Source organism: Bos javanicus, chromosome 3, assembly GCF_032452875.1.
Source record: "Bos javanicus breed banteng chromosome 3, ARS-OSU_banteng_1.0, whole genome shotgun sequence".
Taxonomy (NCBI): Eukaryota; Metazoa; Chordata; class Mammalia; order Artiodactyla; family Bovidae; genus Bos; species Bos javanicus.
This window is the reverse complement of record NC_083870.1, coordinates 95,642,957-95,663,018: the sequence shown is the minus strand read 5'-3', so window position 1 is coordinate 95,663,018 and position 20,062 is coordinate 95,642,957. Positions and strand designations below refer to the sequence as shown.

Here is a 20,062-nt window from a genome sequence, read left to right as displayed (position 1 = left end):
AAAAAATATACTAAATAATGAGGCTAAATACACTCACTACTCTCAATAAAAGACAGAGCAAACTGATGAAAGAAGATAGAACATCTTATATACCTTGAACTCTACATTTTATAACAAAGAACACACCTTGTCTCAAAAGCCAAAGACACATACACAAAAATCAATTATATGCGAGATCATAAGAAACATAATAGACACAGAAACATCATAAGCTGATACTCTCTGATTGCAACAAAATGGAACTAGAAGTTACTAACAAAACAAAAAAAGAAAACAGGACTCTGCATCTGAAAATTCAAGAACATCTATTAAACCTTTGTCTGGAAAGAAATACAAACTGAAATTACAGTGATTTCTCAAGGTAGTGACAGTGAATCATTAGAGAACTGGAAAGTATATTGTTTCCAACCTAAATATGGATATCTTACCATGGATGAGACATGCAAGCTATTACTTTTGCTGGAATCTGATCCCAAGGTCTATTCTCTACCATTAGTGGGAATGTAAGTATTGCATTACTTATAAAAAGCTTTTCAGCCATGTATGTATTTAAATGTATATGATAAACATGTGAATCATTTGTACTATGAGTATGTCATTTATACTTGGATGACCTTATAAAAGGTGATCACCTTATAAAGGACTTTCCTGGTGGCTCAGATGGTAAAGCGTCTGCCTATAATGCAGGAGACCCGGGTTCCATCCCTGGGTCGGGAAGAACTCCTGGAGAAGGAAATGGCACCCCACTCCAGTACTCTTGCCTGGAGAATCCCATGGATGGAGGAGCCTGGTAGGCTACAGTCCATGGGGTTGCAAAGAGTCGGACACGACTGAGTGACTTCACCTTCTTTTCTTTCTTTCCAGCTTTATAATGGAAAGAGTAAGAGCACAGGTACATGACTTTTCTGAAACCCATCAGAAAGTAAGATCACAAGGCAAAAAATTGGCCCAAAATCTAAGACAGGTTAACCCTGTCAAAGACAGACAAAATGCGAGCACTGGCTTACTAAAGTAAAAGTTACACTAGGATGACTGACTAATTGGTAGAGGCTACCAATGTACTGCTGAGAAAGTTAAGACAAGTATAGGGAAGGGGTCTGCAAGTTCCTGCAGGCTTTTACTCCATCAACACCACAAAGTGCTCACAGAAAGGGAAAAAAAAAAAAGAGGAGGAAAAAATAAATAAATAAATGGCAAAGTCCTAAGGAACTCTATTATGGTGCAGAATAAAGAAAGAGGACACTATGAGAGGGGCACAAAACTCTACCAGGACTCTGGCATCTCCTTCACAAAACAAAAGCCTTAATCTGAGAGGAGAAGGGCAACAACCATCGTCATCTTGGTGCACTTGTGATATCCAAGTAGAAAAGGGAAAAAATCCTCTGCCCCAGGAAGAGGAGCAGGAAAACATGCTGGGCTCACAACTATATCTGGAGAGAGACATGAGCTTTGCAAAGGCAACAAATCCAAGGCCCAGGGACTCAATGCCTGCAGAAGCCTGAAATATTATCAAAAACAGAGAATGCCCTTCCAGTTCCCATAGTCAGATGGCTAGCAGAGTAACAGGCAACTTGCAAGAGATACATCCTCTCTAAAAGATGATGCTGTGAAACTGCTGCACTCAATATGCCAGCAAATTTGGAAAACTCAGCAGTGGCCACAGGACTGGAAAAGGTCAGTTCTCATTCCAATCCCAAAGAAGGGCAATGCCAAAGAATGCTCAAACTACCACACAATTGTACTCATCTCACATGCTAGTAAAGTGATGCTCAAAATTCTCCAAGCCAGGCTTCAGCAATACGTGAACTGTGAACTTCCAGATGTTCAAGCTGATTTTAGAAAAGGCAGAGGAACCAGAGATCAAATTGCCAATATCTGCTGGGTCATCGAAGAAGCAGAGTTTTCCAGAGTTTTCTGGAAGCAAGAGAGTTCCAGAAAAACACCTATTTCTGCTTTACTGACTATGCCAAAGCCTTTGACTGTGTGGATCACAATAAACTGTGGAAAATTCTGAAAGAGATGGGAATACCAGACCACCTGATCTGCCTCTTGAGAAATTTGTATGCAGGTCAGGAAACAACAGTTAGAACTGGACATGGAACAACAGACCGGTTCCAAATAGGAAAAGGAGTACGTCAAGGCTGTATGTTGTCACCCTGCTTATTTAACTTCTATGCAGAGTACATCACGAGAAAAGCTGGGCTGGATGAAGCACAAGCTGGAATCAAGACTGAGGAGAGAAACATCAATAACGCAGATGTGCAGATGATACCACCCTTATGACAGAAAGTGAAGAAGAACTAAAGAGCCTCTTGATGAAAGTGAAAGAAGAGAACAAAAAAGTTGGCTTAAAACTCAACATTCAGAAAACTAAGATCATGGCATCTGGTCCCATCACTTCATGATAAATAGATGCGGGGACAGTGGAAACAGTGGCTGACTTTATTTTTTTGGGCTCCAAAATCACTGCAGATGGTGACTGCAGCCATGAAATTAAAAGACACTTACTCCTTGGAAGGAAAGTTATCACCAACCTAGACAACATATTAAAAAGCAGACACTTCACTTTGTCAACAAAGGTCCATCTAGTCAAGGCTATGGTTTTACCAGTAGTCATGTATGGATGTGAGAGTTGGACTACAAAGAAAGCTGAGCACCAAAGAATTGATGCTTTTGAACTGTGGTGTTGGAGAAGACTCTTGAGAGTCCTTTGGACTGCAAGGAGATCCAACCAGTCCATCCTAAAGGAGATCAGTCCTGGGTGTTCATTGGAAGGACTGATGTTGAAGCTGAAACTCCAATACTTTGGCCACCTGATGCGAAGAGCTGACCCATTTGAAAAGACCCGGATGCCTGGAAAGATTGAAGGTGGGAGGAGAAGGGGACGACAGAGGATGAGATGGCTGGATGGCATCACCGACTCAATGGACATGAGTTTAGGTAAACTACAGGAGTTGGTGGTAGACAGGGAGGCCTGGCATGCTGCAGTTCATGGGGTCGCAAAGAGTCGGACACAACTAAGCAACTGAACTGAACTGAAGCACAGCTCAGATAAAAAAAACAAAAATTAAGGGCAAAGTGAACATTAAAAAAAAAAAAATCTCAGAATTCTCTGGGGGACTAGTGGTTAGGACTCCACACTCTCACTGCTGAGGGCCTGGATTTAATCCCTGTTTGGGAACTAAGATCCCACAAGCTGCATAGCCCAAAAAAATAATCTCTACCAAATCAGTTGACACCCTAAACACTATGTATCAGGAGAAGTGTTTTTTTTTTTTAAATATTTATTTATTTGGCCACACCAGGTTAGTTGCGGAACACAGGATCTTCAATCTTTGCTGCAGCCTGTGAGATCTAGCTTCCTGATCAGGGGTCGAACCTGGGTCCACTGCAATGGCAGCACGAGAGTTTTAGCCATTGGACCACCAGGTAAGTCCACAGGAGAAGAATTTGAAGGCCTTGGTATACTGAGCAAAAGCCATTGCAGAAATGAATCTCAAGCGCAACCCAAATCAAAATCAGATCAATTCAAACACCTGCACTAAAGTATTAGCATAAAGAAAGGCATGTCAATTTCCAGACATAAAATACTGGGCTGGCCATTAACTTTGTTTGGGTTCTTCCATAACATCCCAAAAGAACTTTGTGGCTAACCCAAGATTTACCTTAGTCTCTACCTAGCAATAAGTTAAAATGGCAGAGTAGAAGGACATGTGCTCATCTTCTCCTGTGAGAACACCAAAATCTCAACTAGTTGCGCAACAACCATCAACAGGAGAATGTTGGATCCCACCAAAAAAAGATACCCCATGTCCAAGTGCAAAGGAAAAGTCCCAACAAAATGGTAGGAGGGGCATAATCAAGTTTAGAATCAAACTTCATACTCGGCAGGCACAAACAAAACCTTGTGTGCACCAGAACTCAGGGAAAGGAGCAGTGACCTCCACAAGAGACTGAGCCAGACCTCCCTTTGAGTGTTTGAGGGTCTCCTGTGTATGCATGGGTCAGTAGTGGCCTGCCATGGGGTCAGTGGCACTGACTACAGCAGTCCTGGGAGCCATGGTGTGTTGGCCTAAGTCCTTTTGAAGGAAGTCGCCATTAGCCAAACTATAGAGACCCTGAGCAGACGACCCACAAACTGGAGAACAATTATACCAAAGAAGCTCGCACACAGAGAAGTTCTCTACTCAAAAGTTCTAGGACCCGCAACAGATTTCACAACCTGGTGATCTGGCAAACAGACTGAGAAATCCCAGGGAACCTGACTTTGAAGGCTAGTGGGATTTGATTACAGAACGACCAGAGGACTGGGGAAACAGACCCTTGTTTAGGCACAACAAAACCTACACCAGGACCCAGGAGAAAGGAGCAGTGATGCCACAAGAGACTGAGCCAGACTCGCCTGTGAGTGTCATGGAATCTCCGGTGGAGGTGGGGGTTGACAGTGGCCTGCTGCAGGGTCAGTGGCACTGACTACAACAGTCCTGGGAGATGCAGCATGCTGGCCTAAGTCCTTTTGAAGGAGGTCGCTATTACCACCAACCCCTACTACAGTTTGGCCTCAGGCCAAACTACAGGGAGGAACACAGCTCCACTCATCAGCAGAAAATTGGATTAAAGACTTACTGAACATGGCCTCACCAACCAGAGCAAGATCCAGTTTTCGCCACAGCCAGTTCCTCTTATCAGGAAGCTTGCAAAAGCCTCTTATCTTCATCCATCAGAGGGCAGAAAGAATGAAAACCACAATCACAGAAAACTAACCAAACTGATCACATGGACCACAGCCTCAATGAAACTATGAACAATGCCGTGTAGGGGCCACCCAAGATGGATGGGCCATGGTGGAATGTTCTGACAAAACACGGTCCACTGGAGAAGGGAATGCCAAACCACTTCAGTATTCTTGCCTTGAGAACCCCATGAACAGTATGAAAAGGCAAAAAGGTATGACGTTGAAAGATTAACTCCCCAGGTTGGCAGGTGCTCAATATGCTACTGGAGAAGAGCAGAGAAATAGCTCCAGAAGGTATGAAGAGGCTAAGCCAAAGTGAAAACAACACCCAGTTATGGATGTGTCTGGTCATGAAAGTAAAGTCTGATGTTGTAAAGAATAATTTTGCATAGGAACCTGGAGTGTTAGGTCCATGAATCAAGGCAAATTGGAATGTTCAAACAGGACATGGCAAGGGTAAACATCAACATTTTAGGAATCAGTAAACTAAAATGGACCAGAAAGGATGAATTTGATTCAGATGACCATTATATCTACTCCTGTGGGCAAGAATCCCTTAGAAGTAATTAAGTAGCCCTTATGGTCAACAAGAGTCCAAAATGCAGTACTCAGCTGCAATCTCAAAACAGAATGATCTCTATTTGTTTTCAAGGCAAACCATTCAGCATCATAGAAATCCAAGTCTATGCCCCAACCACTAAATGCCAAAGAAGCTAAAGTTGACTGGTTCTATGATGACCTATAGACCTTCTGGAACTAACACCAAAAAAAGATGTCCTTTTATCACAGGGGACTGGAATGCAAAAGTAGGCAGTCAAGAGATACCTGGAGTAACAGGCAAGTTTGGTCTTGAAATACAAATGAGGCAGGGCTAAGGCTAACAGTTTTGCCAAGAGAACGCACTGGTCATAACAAACTCTCTCTTCCAACAACACGAGAATCGACTATACACATGGACATCACCAGATGGTCAATACTGAATCAGATTGATTATATTATTTGCAGTCAAAGACTGAGAAACTACATACAATCAGCAAAAACAAGACCAGGAGCTGACTGTGGCTCAGATAATGTACTCCTTATTGCCAAACTCAGACTTAAATGGAAGAGGGTAAGGAAAACCACTAGACCAATCAGGTATGACCTAAATCAAATCCCTTACAATTATACAGTGGAAGTGACAAATAGATTCAAGGGATTAGATCTAATAGAGTGCCTGAAGAACTATGGATGGAGTTTTGTAACATTATACAGGAGGTGGTGATCAAAACCATCAAGAAAAGAAATGCAAAAGGACAAATGGTTATCTGAGGAGGCCTTACAAATAGCTGAGCAAATAAGAAAAGCAAAAGGCAAAGGAGAAAAGAAAAGATATACCCATCTGAATGTAGAGTTCCAAAGAACAGCAAGAAGAGATTAAAAAAACAAATATGTTCCTAAGTGATTAATGCAAAGAAACAGAGGAAAACAACAGAATGGGAAAGACTAGAGATCTCTTCAAGAAAATTAGGGATCCCAAAGGAATATTTCATGAAAAGATGCGCACAATAATGGACAGAAACGGTATAGACCTAACAGAAAAAGAAGTGATTAAGAACAAGGGGCAAGAATACACAGAACAACTATACAGAAAAGATCACACCACAATGGTGTGATCACTCACCTAGAGCCAGACATCCTGACGGGCGAAATCAAGTGGGCCTTAGGAAGCATCACTATGAACAAAACTAAAGGAGGTGATGGATTTACAGTTGAGCTGTTTCAAATCCTAAAAGATGATGCTGTGAAAGTGCTGCACTCAATATGCCAGCACACTGGGAAAACTCAGGAGTGGCTAAAGGACTGGAAAAGGTCAGCTTTCATTTCAATCCCAAAGAAAGGTAGTGTCAAAGAATGTTTAAACTACCGCACAACTGCACTCATTTCACATGCTAGCAAAGTAATGCTCAAAATTCTCCAAGCTAGGTTTCAACAGCATGTGAACTGAGAACTTTCAGATGTTCAAACTAGATTTAGAAAAGGCAGAGGAACCAGAGATCAAATTGCCAACATCCAGTGGATCATATAAAAAGCAAGAGAATTTCAGAAAAACACCTACTTCTGTTTCATTGACCACGCTAAAGCCTTTGACTATGGGAATCACAACCAAGTGTGGAAAATTCTTCAACAGATGGGAATACCAGACCACCTTACCTGCCTACTGAGAAAACTGTACGCAAGTCAAGGAGCAACAGTTAGAACCAGACATGGTACAATGGACTGGTTCAAAATTGTGAAAGGAGTACGTCAAGGCTATATAGTGTTACCCTGCTTATTTAACTCTATGCATAGTACATCACGCAAAATGCTGGGCTGGATGAAGCACAAGCTGGAATCAAGATTGCCAAAACAAATATCAATAACCTCAGATATGCAGATGACACTATTCTATGGCATAAAGTGAAGAACTAAAAAGCCTCTTGAGGAAAGTGAAAGAGGAGAGTGAAAATGCTGGCTTAAAACTAAGCATTCAAAAAACTAAGATCATAGCATCCCATTCAATCACTTCATAGCAAATAGATGGGGAAAATCACTGCAGATGGTGACTGCAGCCAAGAAATTAAAAGACACTTGCTCCTTGAAGAAAAGCTATGACAAATCTAGACAATGTACTATACTAAAAAGCAGAGACACCACTTTGCTGACAAAGGTCCTTATAGTCAAAGCTATGGTTTTTCAAGCAGTACGTACATACGGTTTTTTCAAGCAGTTACGTACAGGTGTGAGAGCTAAACAATAAGGAAGGCTGAGTATCAAAAAACTGATGCTTTTGAACTGTGATTGGAGTCTTGGAGAAGACTCCTGAGAGTCCCTTTGACTGCAAGGAGATCCAACCAGTCAATTCTAAAGGAAATCAAGCCTAAATATTCACTGGAAGGACTGATGCTGAAGCTGAAGCTCCAATACTTTGGCCACCCGATGTGAAGAACTGACTTGCTGGAAAAGACCCGGATGCTGGGCAAGATTGAAGGCAGGAGGAGAAGGGGACGACAGAGGATGAGATGGTTAGATGGCATCACTGACTCGATGGACATGAGTTTCAGCAAGCTCTGGGAGATGGTGAAAGACAAGGAAGCCTGGCGTGCTGCAGTCCATGGTGTCATGAAGAGCTGGACAAGACTGAGCAACTGAACAACTACTATCCTACATAAAATGTCCAGCTTTTGACAAAAATTGCAAAGCATACCAAAAGGCCATGTAAAGCATATTTGCAAGTGACAAGCAATCATAAGAAACCTACTTAGATAGGATACTAAAATTGGGAATTTAAATGCCTATGATCAAAATATTAAAGGCTTTAATGGGAAAAATGGACAACATATAAGATCACATGAAAAAATATTTGGGGGGGTTAAAAAGGGAGACAGTTAGAAGAGGCTATGTTAGAAATTTAAAAAATAATAATACAGTAACAGATGAAGAATATCTTCAACAAGTTTATCAGTAAAATTGACACAAAGAAAGAATCAATGAACTTGGAGACAGGTCTAGAGAAACTACTGAAACTGAAACATATAAAAAAAAAAAAAAAAAAGATAGGGAAAAACAGAACAGAGCATTAAAGATGTGTAGAACACCAAACCACACTATTTAATATATGCAACACAGAAGGAGAAGAGAGGAAAGAAAAGAGCAGGAAAACATAATAACCAAGAATTTTCAAAACCAACTAAAGAGAGCTGGTGGTTGCACAACACTGTGAATACACCATATACCACTCAACTATATACTTTATGTTACATGAATTACAGAAATCTTCAAAGTCACAGATCTAAGAACATCAAGCTGGATTACAAACGCTACACACACAAACACACACATACACATACACACACACACACACACACACACACCCTTGGGTAGATCATAGTCAAACTGATGAAAAACAAAAAGAAAATCTTGACAGCCGCAGGAGAGGAAAAAGACATTACATACAAAGGAACAACTATAAAAATAGCAATGGACTTCTCTCCAGAGACCAAGCAAACTAGAAGATAACAGCATGGCATCTTTAAAAAGGTAGAGGGTAAGGAAAAAAATAAAAACTTTCAGTCCAGAATTCCATACCCACTGAAAGAATCTTTCAAAGCTGGAGACAAAACAAAGACTTTCTCAGACTAAAAAAAACTTATGAGAATGTATTGCCAGCAAACCCACAATACAATAAAGGAAGTAGTTCAGGCAGAAGTATGATACCAGATAAAAACTTAAACCTACCTAAAGAAATAAAACAAATACAATTAAAATTTTATTATTTTTCTTTATATTTTATTGCTCTAAAAGATAATTATCTGAAGAAAAACAGTAGCAACATATTATGTGTTATAGCATATGCAAAACTAAAATATATGAGAAAGTGAAAGTCGCTTGTCACGTCCGACTCCTGTGATCCCTATGGACTATACAGTCCATGGAATTCTCCAGGCCAAACTACTGGAGTGGGTAGCCTTTCCCTCCTCCAGGGGATCTTCCCAATCCAGGGATCAAACCCAGGTCTTCTGCATTGCAGGCACACTTAACCAGCTGAGCCACAAGGGAAGCCCAAAACTATACGAGAACAACAGTAGAAAAAAATAGGTGAGAAGAATTGGAAATACAGTGGTATAGGATCATCACACTACATATGAAGCAATATCTTATTATTTAAATATAGATTTTGGTGGCTTAAAGATTGTATTTTAAAACTTAGAACAACTACTAAAAAACAATTTCAGAAGAGAGATTACAATAAATCAACAGAAGAGAAAAAATTAGTGGGCAAAAGCTCAGTGAAAAACAAGATATTTGTATTGTCTCAATGTATCTCCTCACAAGATATTGACTAATTACAAAGGTGAAGAAACCTAGGAGACATCATCTTAACCAAGTGCCAAAATTAACACCATCAACAGTAAGACACATTAACATCATGTACCTCCTGTTGCACTGAGAAAGGCACAAAATTACATCTGTGGTATTCTTGCCAAGAATGTATAAACTCAGTCTATCATGAGAAACATCATACAGCTGTAAACTTAGCAATATATTGCATGATATCTGAAATGTCATGGTCTCCAAAAGTGTCATGGTCATAAAAAAAAAGATCACAAAAAAAAATTAAATTAAAAAAAATGCATAAATAAATAAAAGAAAAAAAAGATCACAGACTAGAAAGGGCTAGAAAGACAAGAAATCTAAATGCATTGTGGAATTTAGATCTAATACTGAACCAAAAAAAGTACATTAAGAGAGTATCTAGTGATATTCAAATAAAGTCTGTTGTTCAGTTAACAGTATTATATCAACAGTATAATATTACCAAAATATAGTACTATACCAATTGTATTGTGTTTATGTAAGATGTTAACATTAGAAGTCTGATAAAGGGTATAAAGAACACTGCACTATTCTGCAACTCTTCCGTAAGTCCCTAGCATTTTCAGATGTTCTCATGCCCTACTCACGTTGTTATACATGCTCCAGAGTTATGGAAACTCATTCATAATGAAATTGTTTAGTTTCTAAGTCATGTCCCACTCTTTTGCAACTCCATGGACTGTGACCGCCAGGCTCCTCTGACCATGTGATTTCACAGGCAAGAATACTGGAATGGGTTGCCATTTCCTTTTCCAGGGGATCTTCCCAATTCAGGGATAGAACCTGTGACTAACAAACACACAGCATAGTCAGTCTTAGAATACCTTAATATCTGAGGAACTATGAAACTATGTTTATCACTGTTTACTATGGAGAGCGTTTAAGCTTGGCTATGATTTTTTTAAAAACATACAAGTCGTCTGTGTTTGAGAGAAATTTACCCACAAGAGAAAGAAGCATTAAATGAGGACCCCAAAAAATATAATTTAAAAATTACTAAAATATCAAGTTAAAACCTAAACCAAACAACAAAAGCCAAAATAGATTATTAAAAGAGAATGAAATTGTTGCGAGTAGATCTTAAGCATTCTCACCTCGAAAAAAAAAGGTTTAATAAGAAAAATAAGTATGAGGGAATGAAGAAAATGAGAACCACAGGATACATAGGAAAGAACTATAAATGTTTTTATGTGAACATTTTAAGCACAATTTTACTTAAAGACAGAAATACAACTAAACTTTTTAAGAAACTATACAGCCATTAAGTACCAATTTATTTAAAAATTGTCAGTATAAATACAAAGTTCTAAAGATAGGAATTTAAAATACCATATTACTTTTTCTTTCCAAGCACACACTGATTTATGTCAGCTAATCCTTGAAACCAGCAGAAAGAACAGCAAGTCATCACATTTACAGGTGTAACCACTAAACCACTTATTTTGCTGCAATGATATTTTGTTTAAACCACTTCCAGTAATAGAAATAAATTAAATATAATATCAAGGCAATAAGTTGAAAATATACCCATTTTTCAAATGAAGTTAACTTGTAAGTTAGCAAGCTTTGTAAAATATCAAGATCAAACTACATCTAAGTGAACTGAACAACTTTAAAAACAAAACCATGTACATTTTTATTTTCTTTTAAATGTTTAAGTCATAGCCTTTGGCTTAATTTCATAGCAGTAAGGGGACTCCTTACTACATGCTCTATTTGAAGAGTATCAGTTCAGTTCAGTTCAGTTGCTCAGTCGTGTCCGACTCTTTGCAACCCCATGAATCACAGCACACCAGGCCTCCCTGTCCATCACCAACTCCCGGAGTTCACTCAGACTCACGTCCATCGAGTCGGTGATGCCATCCAGCCATCTCATCCTCTGTTGTCCCCTTCTCCTCCTGCCCCCAATCCCTCCCAGCATCAGAGTCTTTTCCAGTGAGTCAACTCGTTGCATGAGGTGGCCAAAGTACTGGAGTTTCAGCGTTAGCATCAGTCCTTCCAAAGAAATCCCAGAGCTGATCTCCTTCAGAATGAACTGGTTGGATCTCCTTGCAGTCCAAGGGACTCTCAGGAGTCTTCTCCAACTCCACAGTTCAAAAGCATCAATTCTTCGGCACTCAGCTTTCTTCTACACCTGTGCTCTAAATCATAGGTTAGATAAGTAATACTAGAAATCAATAAATATTAAGCCACATTTCCAAATTGCACTTAACAATGGGCATATCATTTCCTGCTGGGTGATTAACATATTGCATTCTCACCAAGTCTTAAACCCTCTGAACTTTTATCTATCATGGGTTTTATAAAACAGGAGATATCTGGCTTATGTAATAGAGTAGTTCTAGAACTAGATTACATTCAAAGGAAAAGTAACATATGAAGCAAAAGCCAATAAGAAATAAGCAGAAAGCTAAGTTGCAGTCTGGGGTAAAACATGGACCTCAAACAGTTTTGATTTAATAACGTGAACCATTAACTGTAAGTTTTGTAAACTGAGAATTTCATGTTTGTAAAAACTCAAGTTTTCCTTTGAAAGACAGAAAACAATTCTTTCATACCCACTTAATTATACATTAATTAGAAGTGATCTTTTATCACACTTAGTTTTCTCCTGAGAGGCAGAACTGTGAAAAACTTCAAATAGGTTTCATTAGAGCTTCCTTTACAGTAGAATGGTACAACCAGAAATAAATAGGAGAGAAAAAATTATTTTTGAGATGCCAAGAAAAAAACTTGCAAAGAAAAGGATTTATTTGTGAATAATATTTCTCAAAAAGCCACAATAGGTAGAAATCATCTAAATTTTATTCGTGAGATAATGAAATCAGTCCAATCTATACCTTATGTAACTGGGCCTCCCTCTTTCCTCAAATCTTATGTTTGCCAGATAAGGAAGACTGACAGCAATAAGAATCACAAGTCTGAATAGCAAAGACTTTTCCAATATCCAAATAATGGAAATGGAAAATAGACTTAAAAATAAGTATATTAACAATCAGATCAGATCGTCGCTCAGTTGTGTCCGACTCTTTGCGACCCCATGAATCGCAGCACGCCAGGCCTCCCTGTCCATCACCAATAATATCAGTCAAATATTTTAGTAAGCAACTACCATGTGCTAAAACAAAATTAATAAGAAACATAATTCCTTTCCTCCAGAATATTAGAACCTATTTGAAATCAGAGCATAAACATATTTAAATTACCATTATGTAACTATAGCAAAAGCTCTTTCATTTGACAACATGAAATAAGCTGTGAGTGACAGAAAGAAAAGTATAGTTCAGAAAAGATTAACACACTACAGAAAATCTAGTAACCTTAAAACTACAATATTAAAGCTATTAAAATTTTAAAGGGGAAACTCGAGTTCAAAACCACAGTTTTACCCCTTATTAGCTGAGTGAGCATGAACAATTTACTTAAAGCACTGGGCCTCAGTTTCTCATCTATAAAATAAAGATAATATCTACCTACCCACCTTAAAGATAATATCTACCTGCTGGGAAGATTAAATGAAATAATGTACGTAAATCACTTGACATGATAGCTAGCACAAAGCCGACCCTCAATAAAAGAAGAGAAGGTAGAGGTGGGTAGATGATGGTCAAATCACAAAGTGAGAAACTGAAAACTTCTGTAGAATTTTAAAGGGCTTATAGTCCCATAAAACAAGGGAAACAAAGAAGGCTACAGCAAAGGAGGAGAAACTGATATGACGAGGTACTCCTTCACAGTAAAATCTCTTCTGTCACAGCAAAGATCTGTGCAAATATAAGCCAGTGTCTAATGGCCATTGATGAAGCCCAGCACTCAATGCCTGGCTGCTTCTGACGATGACAGAGACTCATTATGTCACTGGTTAGACTAGTTCATTCATAAAACTGCAGGTGTTCATAACACTGTATAAAGTAGCAAAGCAATGCACATTCGAGGAACTCTAAGCCACATCTTGAGTAACGCAGAAGAAGAAATTGTTCTATCGCATTTCAGGATAATTATTAAAACACATTTCTTCAAAAGTGAAAATTGGTGGAATGGAAATGTCTCAAAGCACCTCAATGAATCTCAAAATGAGACAGATTATGTGCATAATTTTCCTTGGGTTTGACTCTTTAGATTTACTGTCTTTACTATAAACTTCTATTAATACAAAATTATTTTTGAAGACTAGAAATTCAGTAATGATCCAAAATTGGACACGCTGATTTGTTTCACTTTTGCCGTAAGTTGGGACATGTAGTTAAAGATAAATACAAGCACTCTGAATAGAGCCTTTCTTCAACAAAGCAGCTATGTCAGCACAGGCAGCAAATTAGAGCAGAAACTGAGTGCAAAGTTCAAAAATTATTTCCAAAGAGCATGGAGTACTTAAAATGAAGTATGGCTAGGTTAATGTTTACTTGTACTTTATTTCACTTAGCATTAGTTTATTAAGTATACATCAAATAGCTTCCCCTGGATCTCCTAGAGCTCAGTGGAAATATTAATTTACTGAAGGAGTTTCATATGTACAGACCTTCCATGAAACAACTAGCACAGCATCTTGTCCATTATTTATGTCAAAAAGCTGTTACAAGGATTAATCAAAATAAAACACACAAGTGTTTCAAACTTATAAAGTTCCACTAAAATATTTACTTGTACTATAATTCATAATTGACTGTTTTTATAGAATATTATTAGAAATTAAGACATAAATACTCTTCATAAGTATTTAATGTTTCAGAGATCTTGAGTATAAACTAGTCCAAATTCCTTAATTTTATATGACATTCAGAGAGAAGTAACTTGGCCTAGGCCACACTGAATAAAATTGTAACAAGAAGTTTGAAAGTCAGGGCCCTTGATTCAAGATGAATGCAATGGGTTTACCATGATAGTTAGCTGCCTCATATTTTGATTACTCAAAATAAGCACAAGCTGCACTGACTACTACTCTCCATTGGCCCAAAATCTTCTATACTGAAAACAGAATATGAGCAGTGGGTCAATAGTGGAGCCCAGATTTATAATTTATAATATATAGTGATCATGCAGCACGCTTCCATGTAAGAAGGCAATCCTTTGGTAAAAGATTCTAATTCATTGCTAATAATTCTTCTTTAGGTATTCAGCTTTCTGGATGTACATTGAAAATACTTTTCTGCAAAGAAGGAATCACTGCAATGACATTAATCTCAACTAAAAATGCAAGACAATGTGAAAAATCTAAGTCTGAGGTAGACAGAAATACGGGGAGTAATACTACAGGATTCACATCAAGTAGATCAGTATCTCAAGATGCTTACCAATATTATTAAAGTTGATGTTATTTTGTTTTAAGAATTTAGCATATATAAGCCAACTTGCAGTTGCCCCCCCAAATAAGCAGTCAATTGTAGGCCACTTAAAACATTGGGTTTGGAAGCACTGTTCTGTGGATAGCTATATAATGAAAATAATGTACAGGATCAGAGAAAGTGACTAATAATTAAAGTTGCTAGGACTGGGCTTTCATATAAAGTTCCTTTTTATTTGTATGTCTAAATCTATCAAATGGCAACAATATTTGCAATCATTACTTTTTCAGGAAGTTATACCCATTTCTGAGTATAATATGCATGTATAAAAGACCACCTGTTTTATCAATTTCTCAGTACACTTCAGACACCATATAGTGTTAACATGTTTTTAAGCTTCCATTGTATCGAGCATAAATCTGGGTAAACTGTAAGCATTCAGCACCAACAGAATGAGTTTTCTGTTACTGGACTTTTTAAATTTCATTACAATTCCAGACCATGATGCCTAACTTACATTCCTTTCCACATCTCTAGTAAAATATGCACAAAAACACTGGAGATGTCTTACCGATACATTTAGCAAATCTGAAATTCAAACATGTCCTTAGTTAAAAACTTAAACTATGCAAACTCTTCCACAAGGCCCATAAAATACAAAGCAGTGATAATCATAATTTAAAAACACAAAATATAATGCACAGACAAAATATATAAAACACCACATAAAAAGTTTCATCATCCTAAAGAAAGTTTGAACTAGTAATGGATTATTCAAAATACTTGCTTTGTTTTTTAAAAACCACAATGTAAAGTAAGTTCTACATAAAAACAAAGTAAATGAGAACTTACGAGTAAGATAGTTACACAGCATAGCAATCGTTTACTGTGAATACAAGTGGATTATGTGCAAAGAACAGCCAGCTAAGACAAATATTTCAAAAAAAAAAGCCAGTTTAAAACTGTGAAAGATAGCCCAACAAAGGATGTTTGGGCACAACAAAGAATGAGATTGCATTTCTGCAGAAAGATAGCATCAGTGTTTTTAGCCCAAATGCTATTTTAATATTTTTCCAAATTTTAACTCACAGATGGAGAATACCTGTACCATTCAATTATTTAACTACCTGGGAAAATTCTCCTCTTACAATATTCTAGATTATTGGGTTGAGAAAAAATCCAGATTCAGTAAGAATTTAACCTTCAAAACTAATGAAACAGACCAATATGAAGCAGACAAGGAAAGAACTTATAGCCATTCCCCCAAAATGGAAATTCTTACCTCAAAGACCTGGAGTCCATTAGTCCCAATATACAACCTCCCTTTACTCCAGTACCATGCATGCGTGGCTTGGTGAGATTTTTAACCTTAACCAGTAATTTGCATCAGCCTCTCTAAGAGATACTCTAAAAATATACATACTAAATAAAGCAATGTTCTTGCTATTGCAAAAGAAGTTTCAAGACAAGAAACCTGGTGATATTATTTCAAATAAGCTACTGTCCTTTCCCCCTTCCACCACATAGAAACCAGGAATATGTCACCTCTATCATGCTTTGTTAACAGAATCACAGTGGTGAAAGCATGGTTTTGAAGTCAGGCCATAAGAATATTTATAAACTTTGACAAGTGCTAAAACATGAAAAAATAAGATAATGAAACAGGCAATCCTAAAAATGTATGTAAGTCAGTAGAAATTTAAATTAGCACAACCAATCTGGAAGGTAGTATAACTATAATTATCCAAAAGCCTAAAAATATGTACATAATTTGACCCAGAAATTCAAATTATTAATTGAATTTATTCACTGTCTTCCAGGAAAACAGTAGGTTAAATACACAAGGATGAATGTAAAAGAATATCCTATAACATATATAATTCCAAAATATCACAGAAATTCTATCTAACAGCATAAGACTGATTGGTCAAATTACTCTGCTATAACCATACCATAAAGCACCAGCCAAACATTAAACATTAGAGAGAATGATGAATGGTCACATTTACTCAAACAGAAAGACATTCATGATAGCCCATTCAGTGAAAAACTCAGACTACAAAACAGTAGAAGTAGAAAACTCTAATTTGCATTAAAAAAAAAAATTTAAATCATAAAATTAAAATAAAACATTCTAGAATAACATACACAAAAAAGTTAAACAATAACTATCTCTAAATGATGGAATTAAATGTGATTATTAATTTATCCTTTATAAATTAATAGTGGTAAATCTACACAAAACACATAGATAATTAAGTTGATTATATAAATCTGTGTATGGACTTGAACATACCTACGTATCTAATCTCACCTCTATTATTACTTTCAGTTTTGACTTTTGAAAATTAACATTTCTTCAAAATTCTAATTTAGACTTCTTTAGGATTTCAAAGGCATTGAGAGATATGTGTCATCCCAACACGACCAACACTGTTCCTATACTACTGTACAATTTATTTTTAGTTTGCTTTGCAATTATAAATAAAATACAATTTTGTCAATGTGCAGTGCTACGCTGGGCCTTGCCTTCTGAGTTACTGCCCAACCCCTCTCCAAAAAAAAAAACAAAAAACTAAACCATTTCTATAATAAACTGCCTGAAGTTCATAAGGAAAGCCACAGCACAATGCCACTTCTTTAATAGCTTTAGAAAAGAGTAATCATCAGTGAGGCCCCCTACCTCCACCCCAAGTGGAGAAACATCAAGTAGACTTATTCAGACATTCAACAAGTCTGACTTCCCTCTCCTTCCAAACATCTCTACCACAATACTACAGGGGAAAATGAAGCTTAATATACAGTAAGAGAAGTTTAAAGATAATTGAAATTACCTAAGATTTCATAATAATTTAGCAGTTTAATACTGAACTAAATATGAACTTCATATTAAATATATGACATTCAGATTGTCCTCATTCAGATTACAATTATAGATGGACCATGTATGATATGCTAAACCACCTGTAAGTAATGCTAAAGACATTCCAGAATTGATAAAATTTCATTGTCAAGATAGAGTTAGTTGCTCAGTTGTATTCAACTCTTTCCAACTCTATGGACTACAGCGCACCAAGCTCCTCTGTCCAAGGAATTCTCCAGGCAAGAATATTGGAGTGGGTTGCCACTTCCTACTCCAGGGTATCTTCCTGACCCAGGAATCGAACCCCCGTTTCCTGCATTGCAGGCAGATTCTTTGCCATCCTAGCTACCAGAGAAGCCCAGATAAAGAAAAAAGCACTTGAAGTAAGTCAGACAGTGAAAGACAAATACTGCATGATTTCACTGATATGTGTAATCTACAAAGAAAACCAAATCACAAAAACAGAATAAAGTGACAGTTGCTAGGTGTGGGTGGAGAATGGGTAAAGGTGGTCAACAGGTTATAAACTTCCAGTTTTAACACGAATAAGTTCTGGGGGTCCACTGTACAGCATGGTAACTATAGTTAACAATACTGTATTATATAGTTGAAAGTTGCTAAAAGAGCAATGTGTTAACTAACCTTACTATAGTAACCAGTTTGCAATATATATGTACATCAAATCATCACATTGTACACTTTATACCTACACAATGTTGTTTCTCAAGTATATCTCAATAAAGCTGTAAAAAAGAAAAAGCACTTACCACTAAGTCCCAATTATTTTGTTCAAGCAGTGTAATAGCTTCATCAATGTTTTCAATGCCAGTACATGCCTGAAAACAAAGTAAGAATTTTAGATAGAATTTTGGGAATGAAGGTTAATTAGCATTGAAAGAAACAAACAGCATAATGTGCAATTTAAGTTTGAACAGGTATGTGAACAAAGCCAAGACATTAAATGCCTAACACTTCTAAGCATTTTACACAGATGGTCTGAAAATTGTTCATTACAATATAACTTAACATTACACTGAAGTAAAAGACAATAAAGTAATAAAGTATGTTTAAATGCTGATTGGAGCCCAGGATGATCACTACATCTCTACAGCCCTAGGACAACTTCTATTAAACAGCTTCTGATGAACAATCATGTGTTAAAAAAATGAACTTTGATCCATACTTCGCACTTTATTCAAAAATTAACTCAAAATAATAACAGACAAAATATTAGCAGCCACTGCCACTGCAGAACCACAATGCTGAAAGGAAAGCAGCAGCAGCAGCAGCCCTCACTGCCAGAGCAGGAGGAGCCTGGAGAGGGCTGAAAGTCCCATCAGACTACCTCACCTTCGAGGCCCTCCTGTCATGGCAATGAAAACCCTGGTGACTCCAAGTCAGCTCTTCACGATGATTCCACCATTGCTCAGTCTCCCATCTCCTCCCTGGGGCAGGGAAAAGGGTTAAGCCTCAGATCTGGCTCATGTGGTCACAGCTGGTAGGGGGCCAATGATGAACTGCCTTTTCCTGGACCAGGCCACAGGGATCCCTCCAGGCAAGCTTTTACAAAAAGCGGAGAAATCCTCCAAGTCTCACGAGCTGGTCTCTTACTTAGAATACCTGCCTATCCAAGGATGGACCCCAGGTTATGAAAGACATGACTCAACTGCCCTGTCTGCTGACGCTTTGCCAAAAAGGTCCACTGTTCATATGGGGACTGAACTCTTTGTCTTCTACCACCCAGGCATCAATGGACTTCCTCTGTGAGACTGTGCCTTCCCACAGCCCTCTGTAACCTACCAGCCATATACTTCCCTGTGGTCCTGTGATAGCTAGTGTGGGGCTGTTCCAACAACCAATCAGTGACACCCACTCCCAATGGCCACCTCCCCCATTTGGGGTCCAAAGTTGTGTTTCATCACTGGTGTGCAGTGTACATACTTCTGATCGAGCCTCCAGAGACTCGTTTTCAGGACCCCATCTTTGCTCTGTTCAACTGCCTCCTGGATCCTCCTCCCCCTAGCCAATGACTGCTGAACAGGAAACTTCTTTGGTGCTGTTTCTTATTCATCTGTCCACCCAGCCTCCAGGGTTGCCCTTAATTCCTGAGAGGCGTAGAGCAGTTCTCTTCTTCTAGTTGCTTGTTTTTTAAGTTCTTTATATGTCACAACCCCTACACCCAATAGTATCAGCTGCTCTGTGAAACCGACCAGGTGGTCCAATCCCAGGTCAAGCTTGAATGACTGGTAGTCATACTCCCTGAAAGGCTATACCTCCTGTTTTTAA

General features: G+C 37.9%; 1 protein-coding gene across 4 annotated transcripts in view; it reads right to left on the bottom strand.

Moving 5' to 3' along the window:
* Positions 1–20,062, bottom strand: part of FAF1 (Fas associated factor 1) — a 498,425-nt gene that overhangs the window by 423,804 nt on the left and 54,559 nt on the right. For all 4 annotated transcript variants that reach the window (XM_061412021.1, XM_061412019.1, XM_061412022.1 and 1 more), the window contains exon 2: positions 18,544–18,612. In XM_061412021.1, coding sequence (XP_061268005.1) covers positions 18,544–18,612 — 69 coding nt within the window. The remainder of the gene's footprint in view (positions 1–18,543; positions 18,613–20,062) is intronic.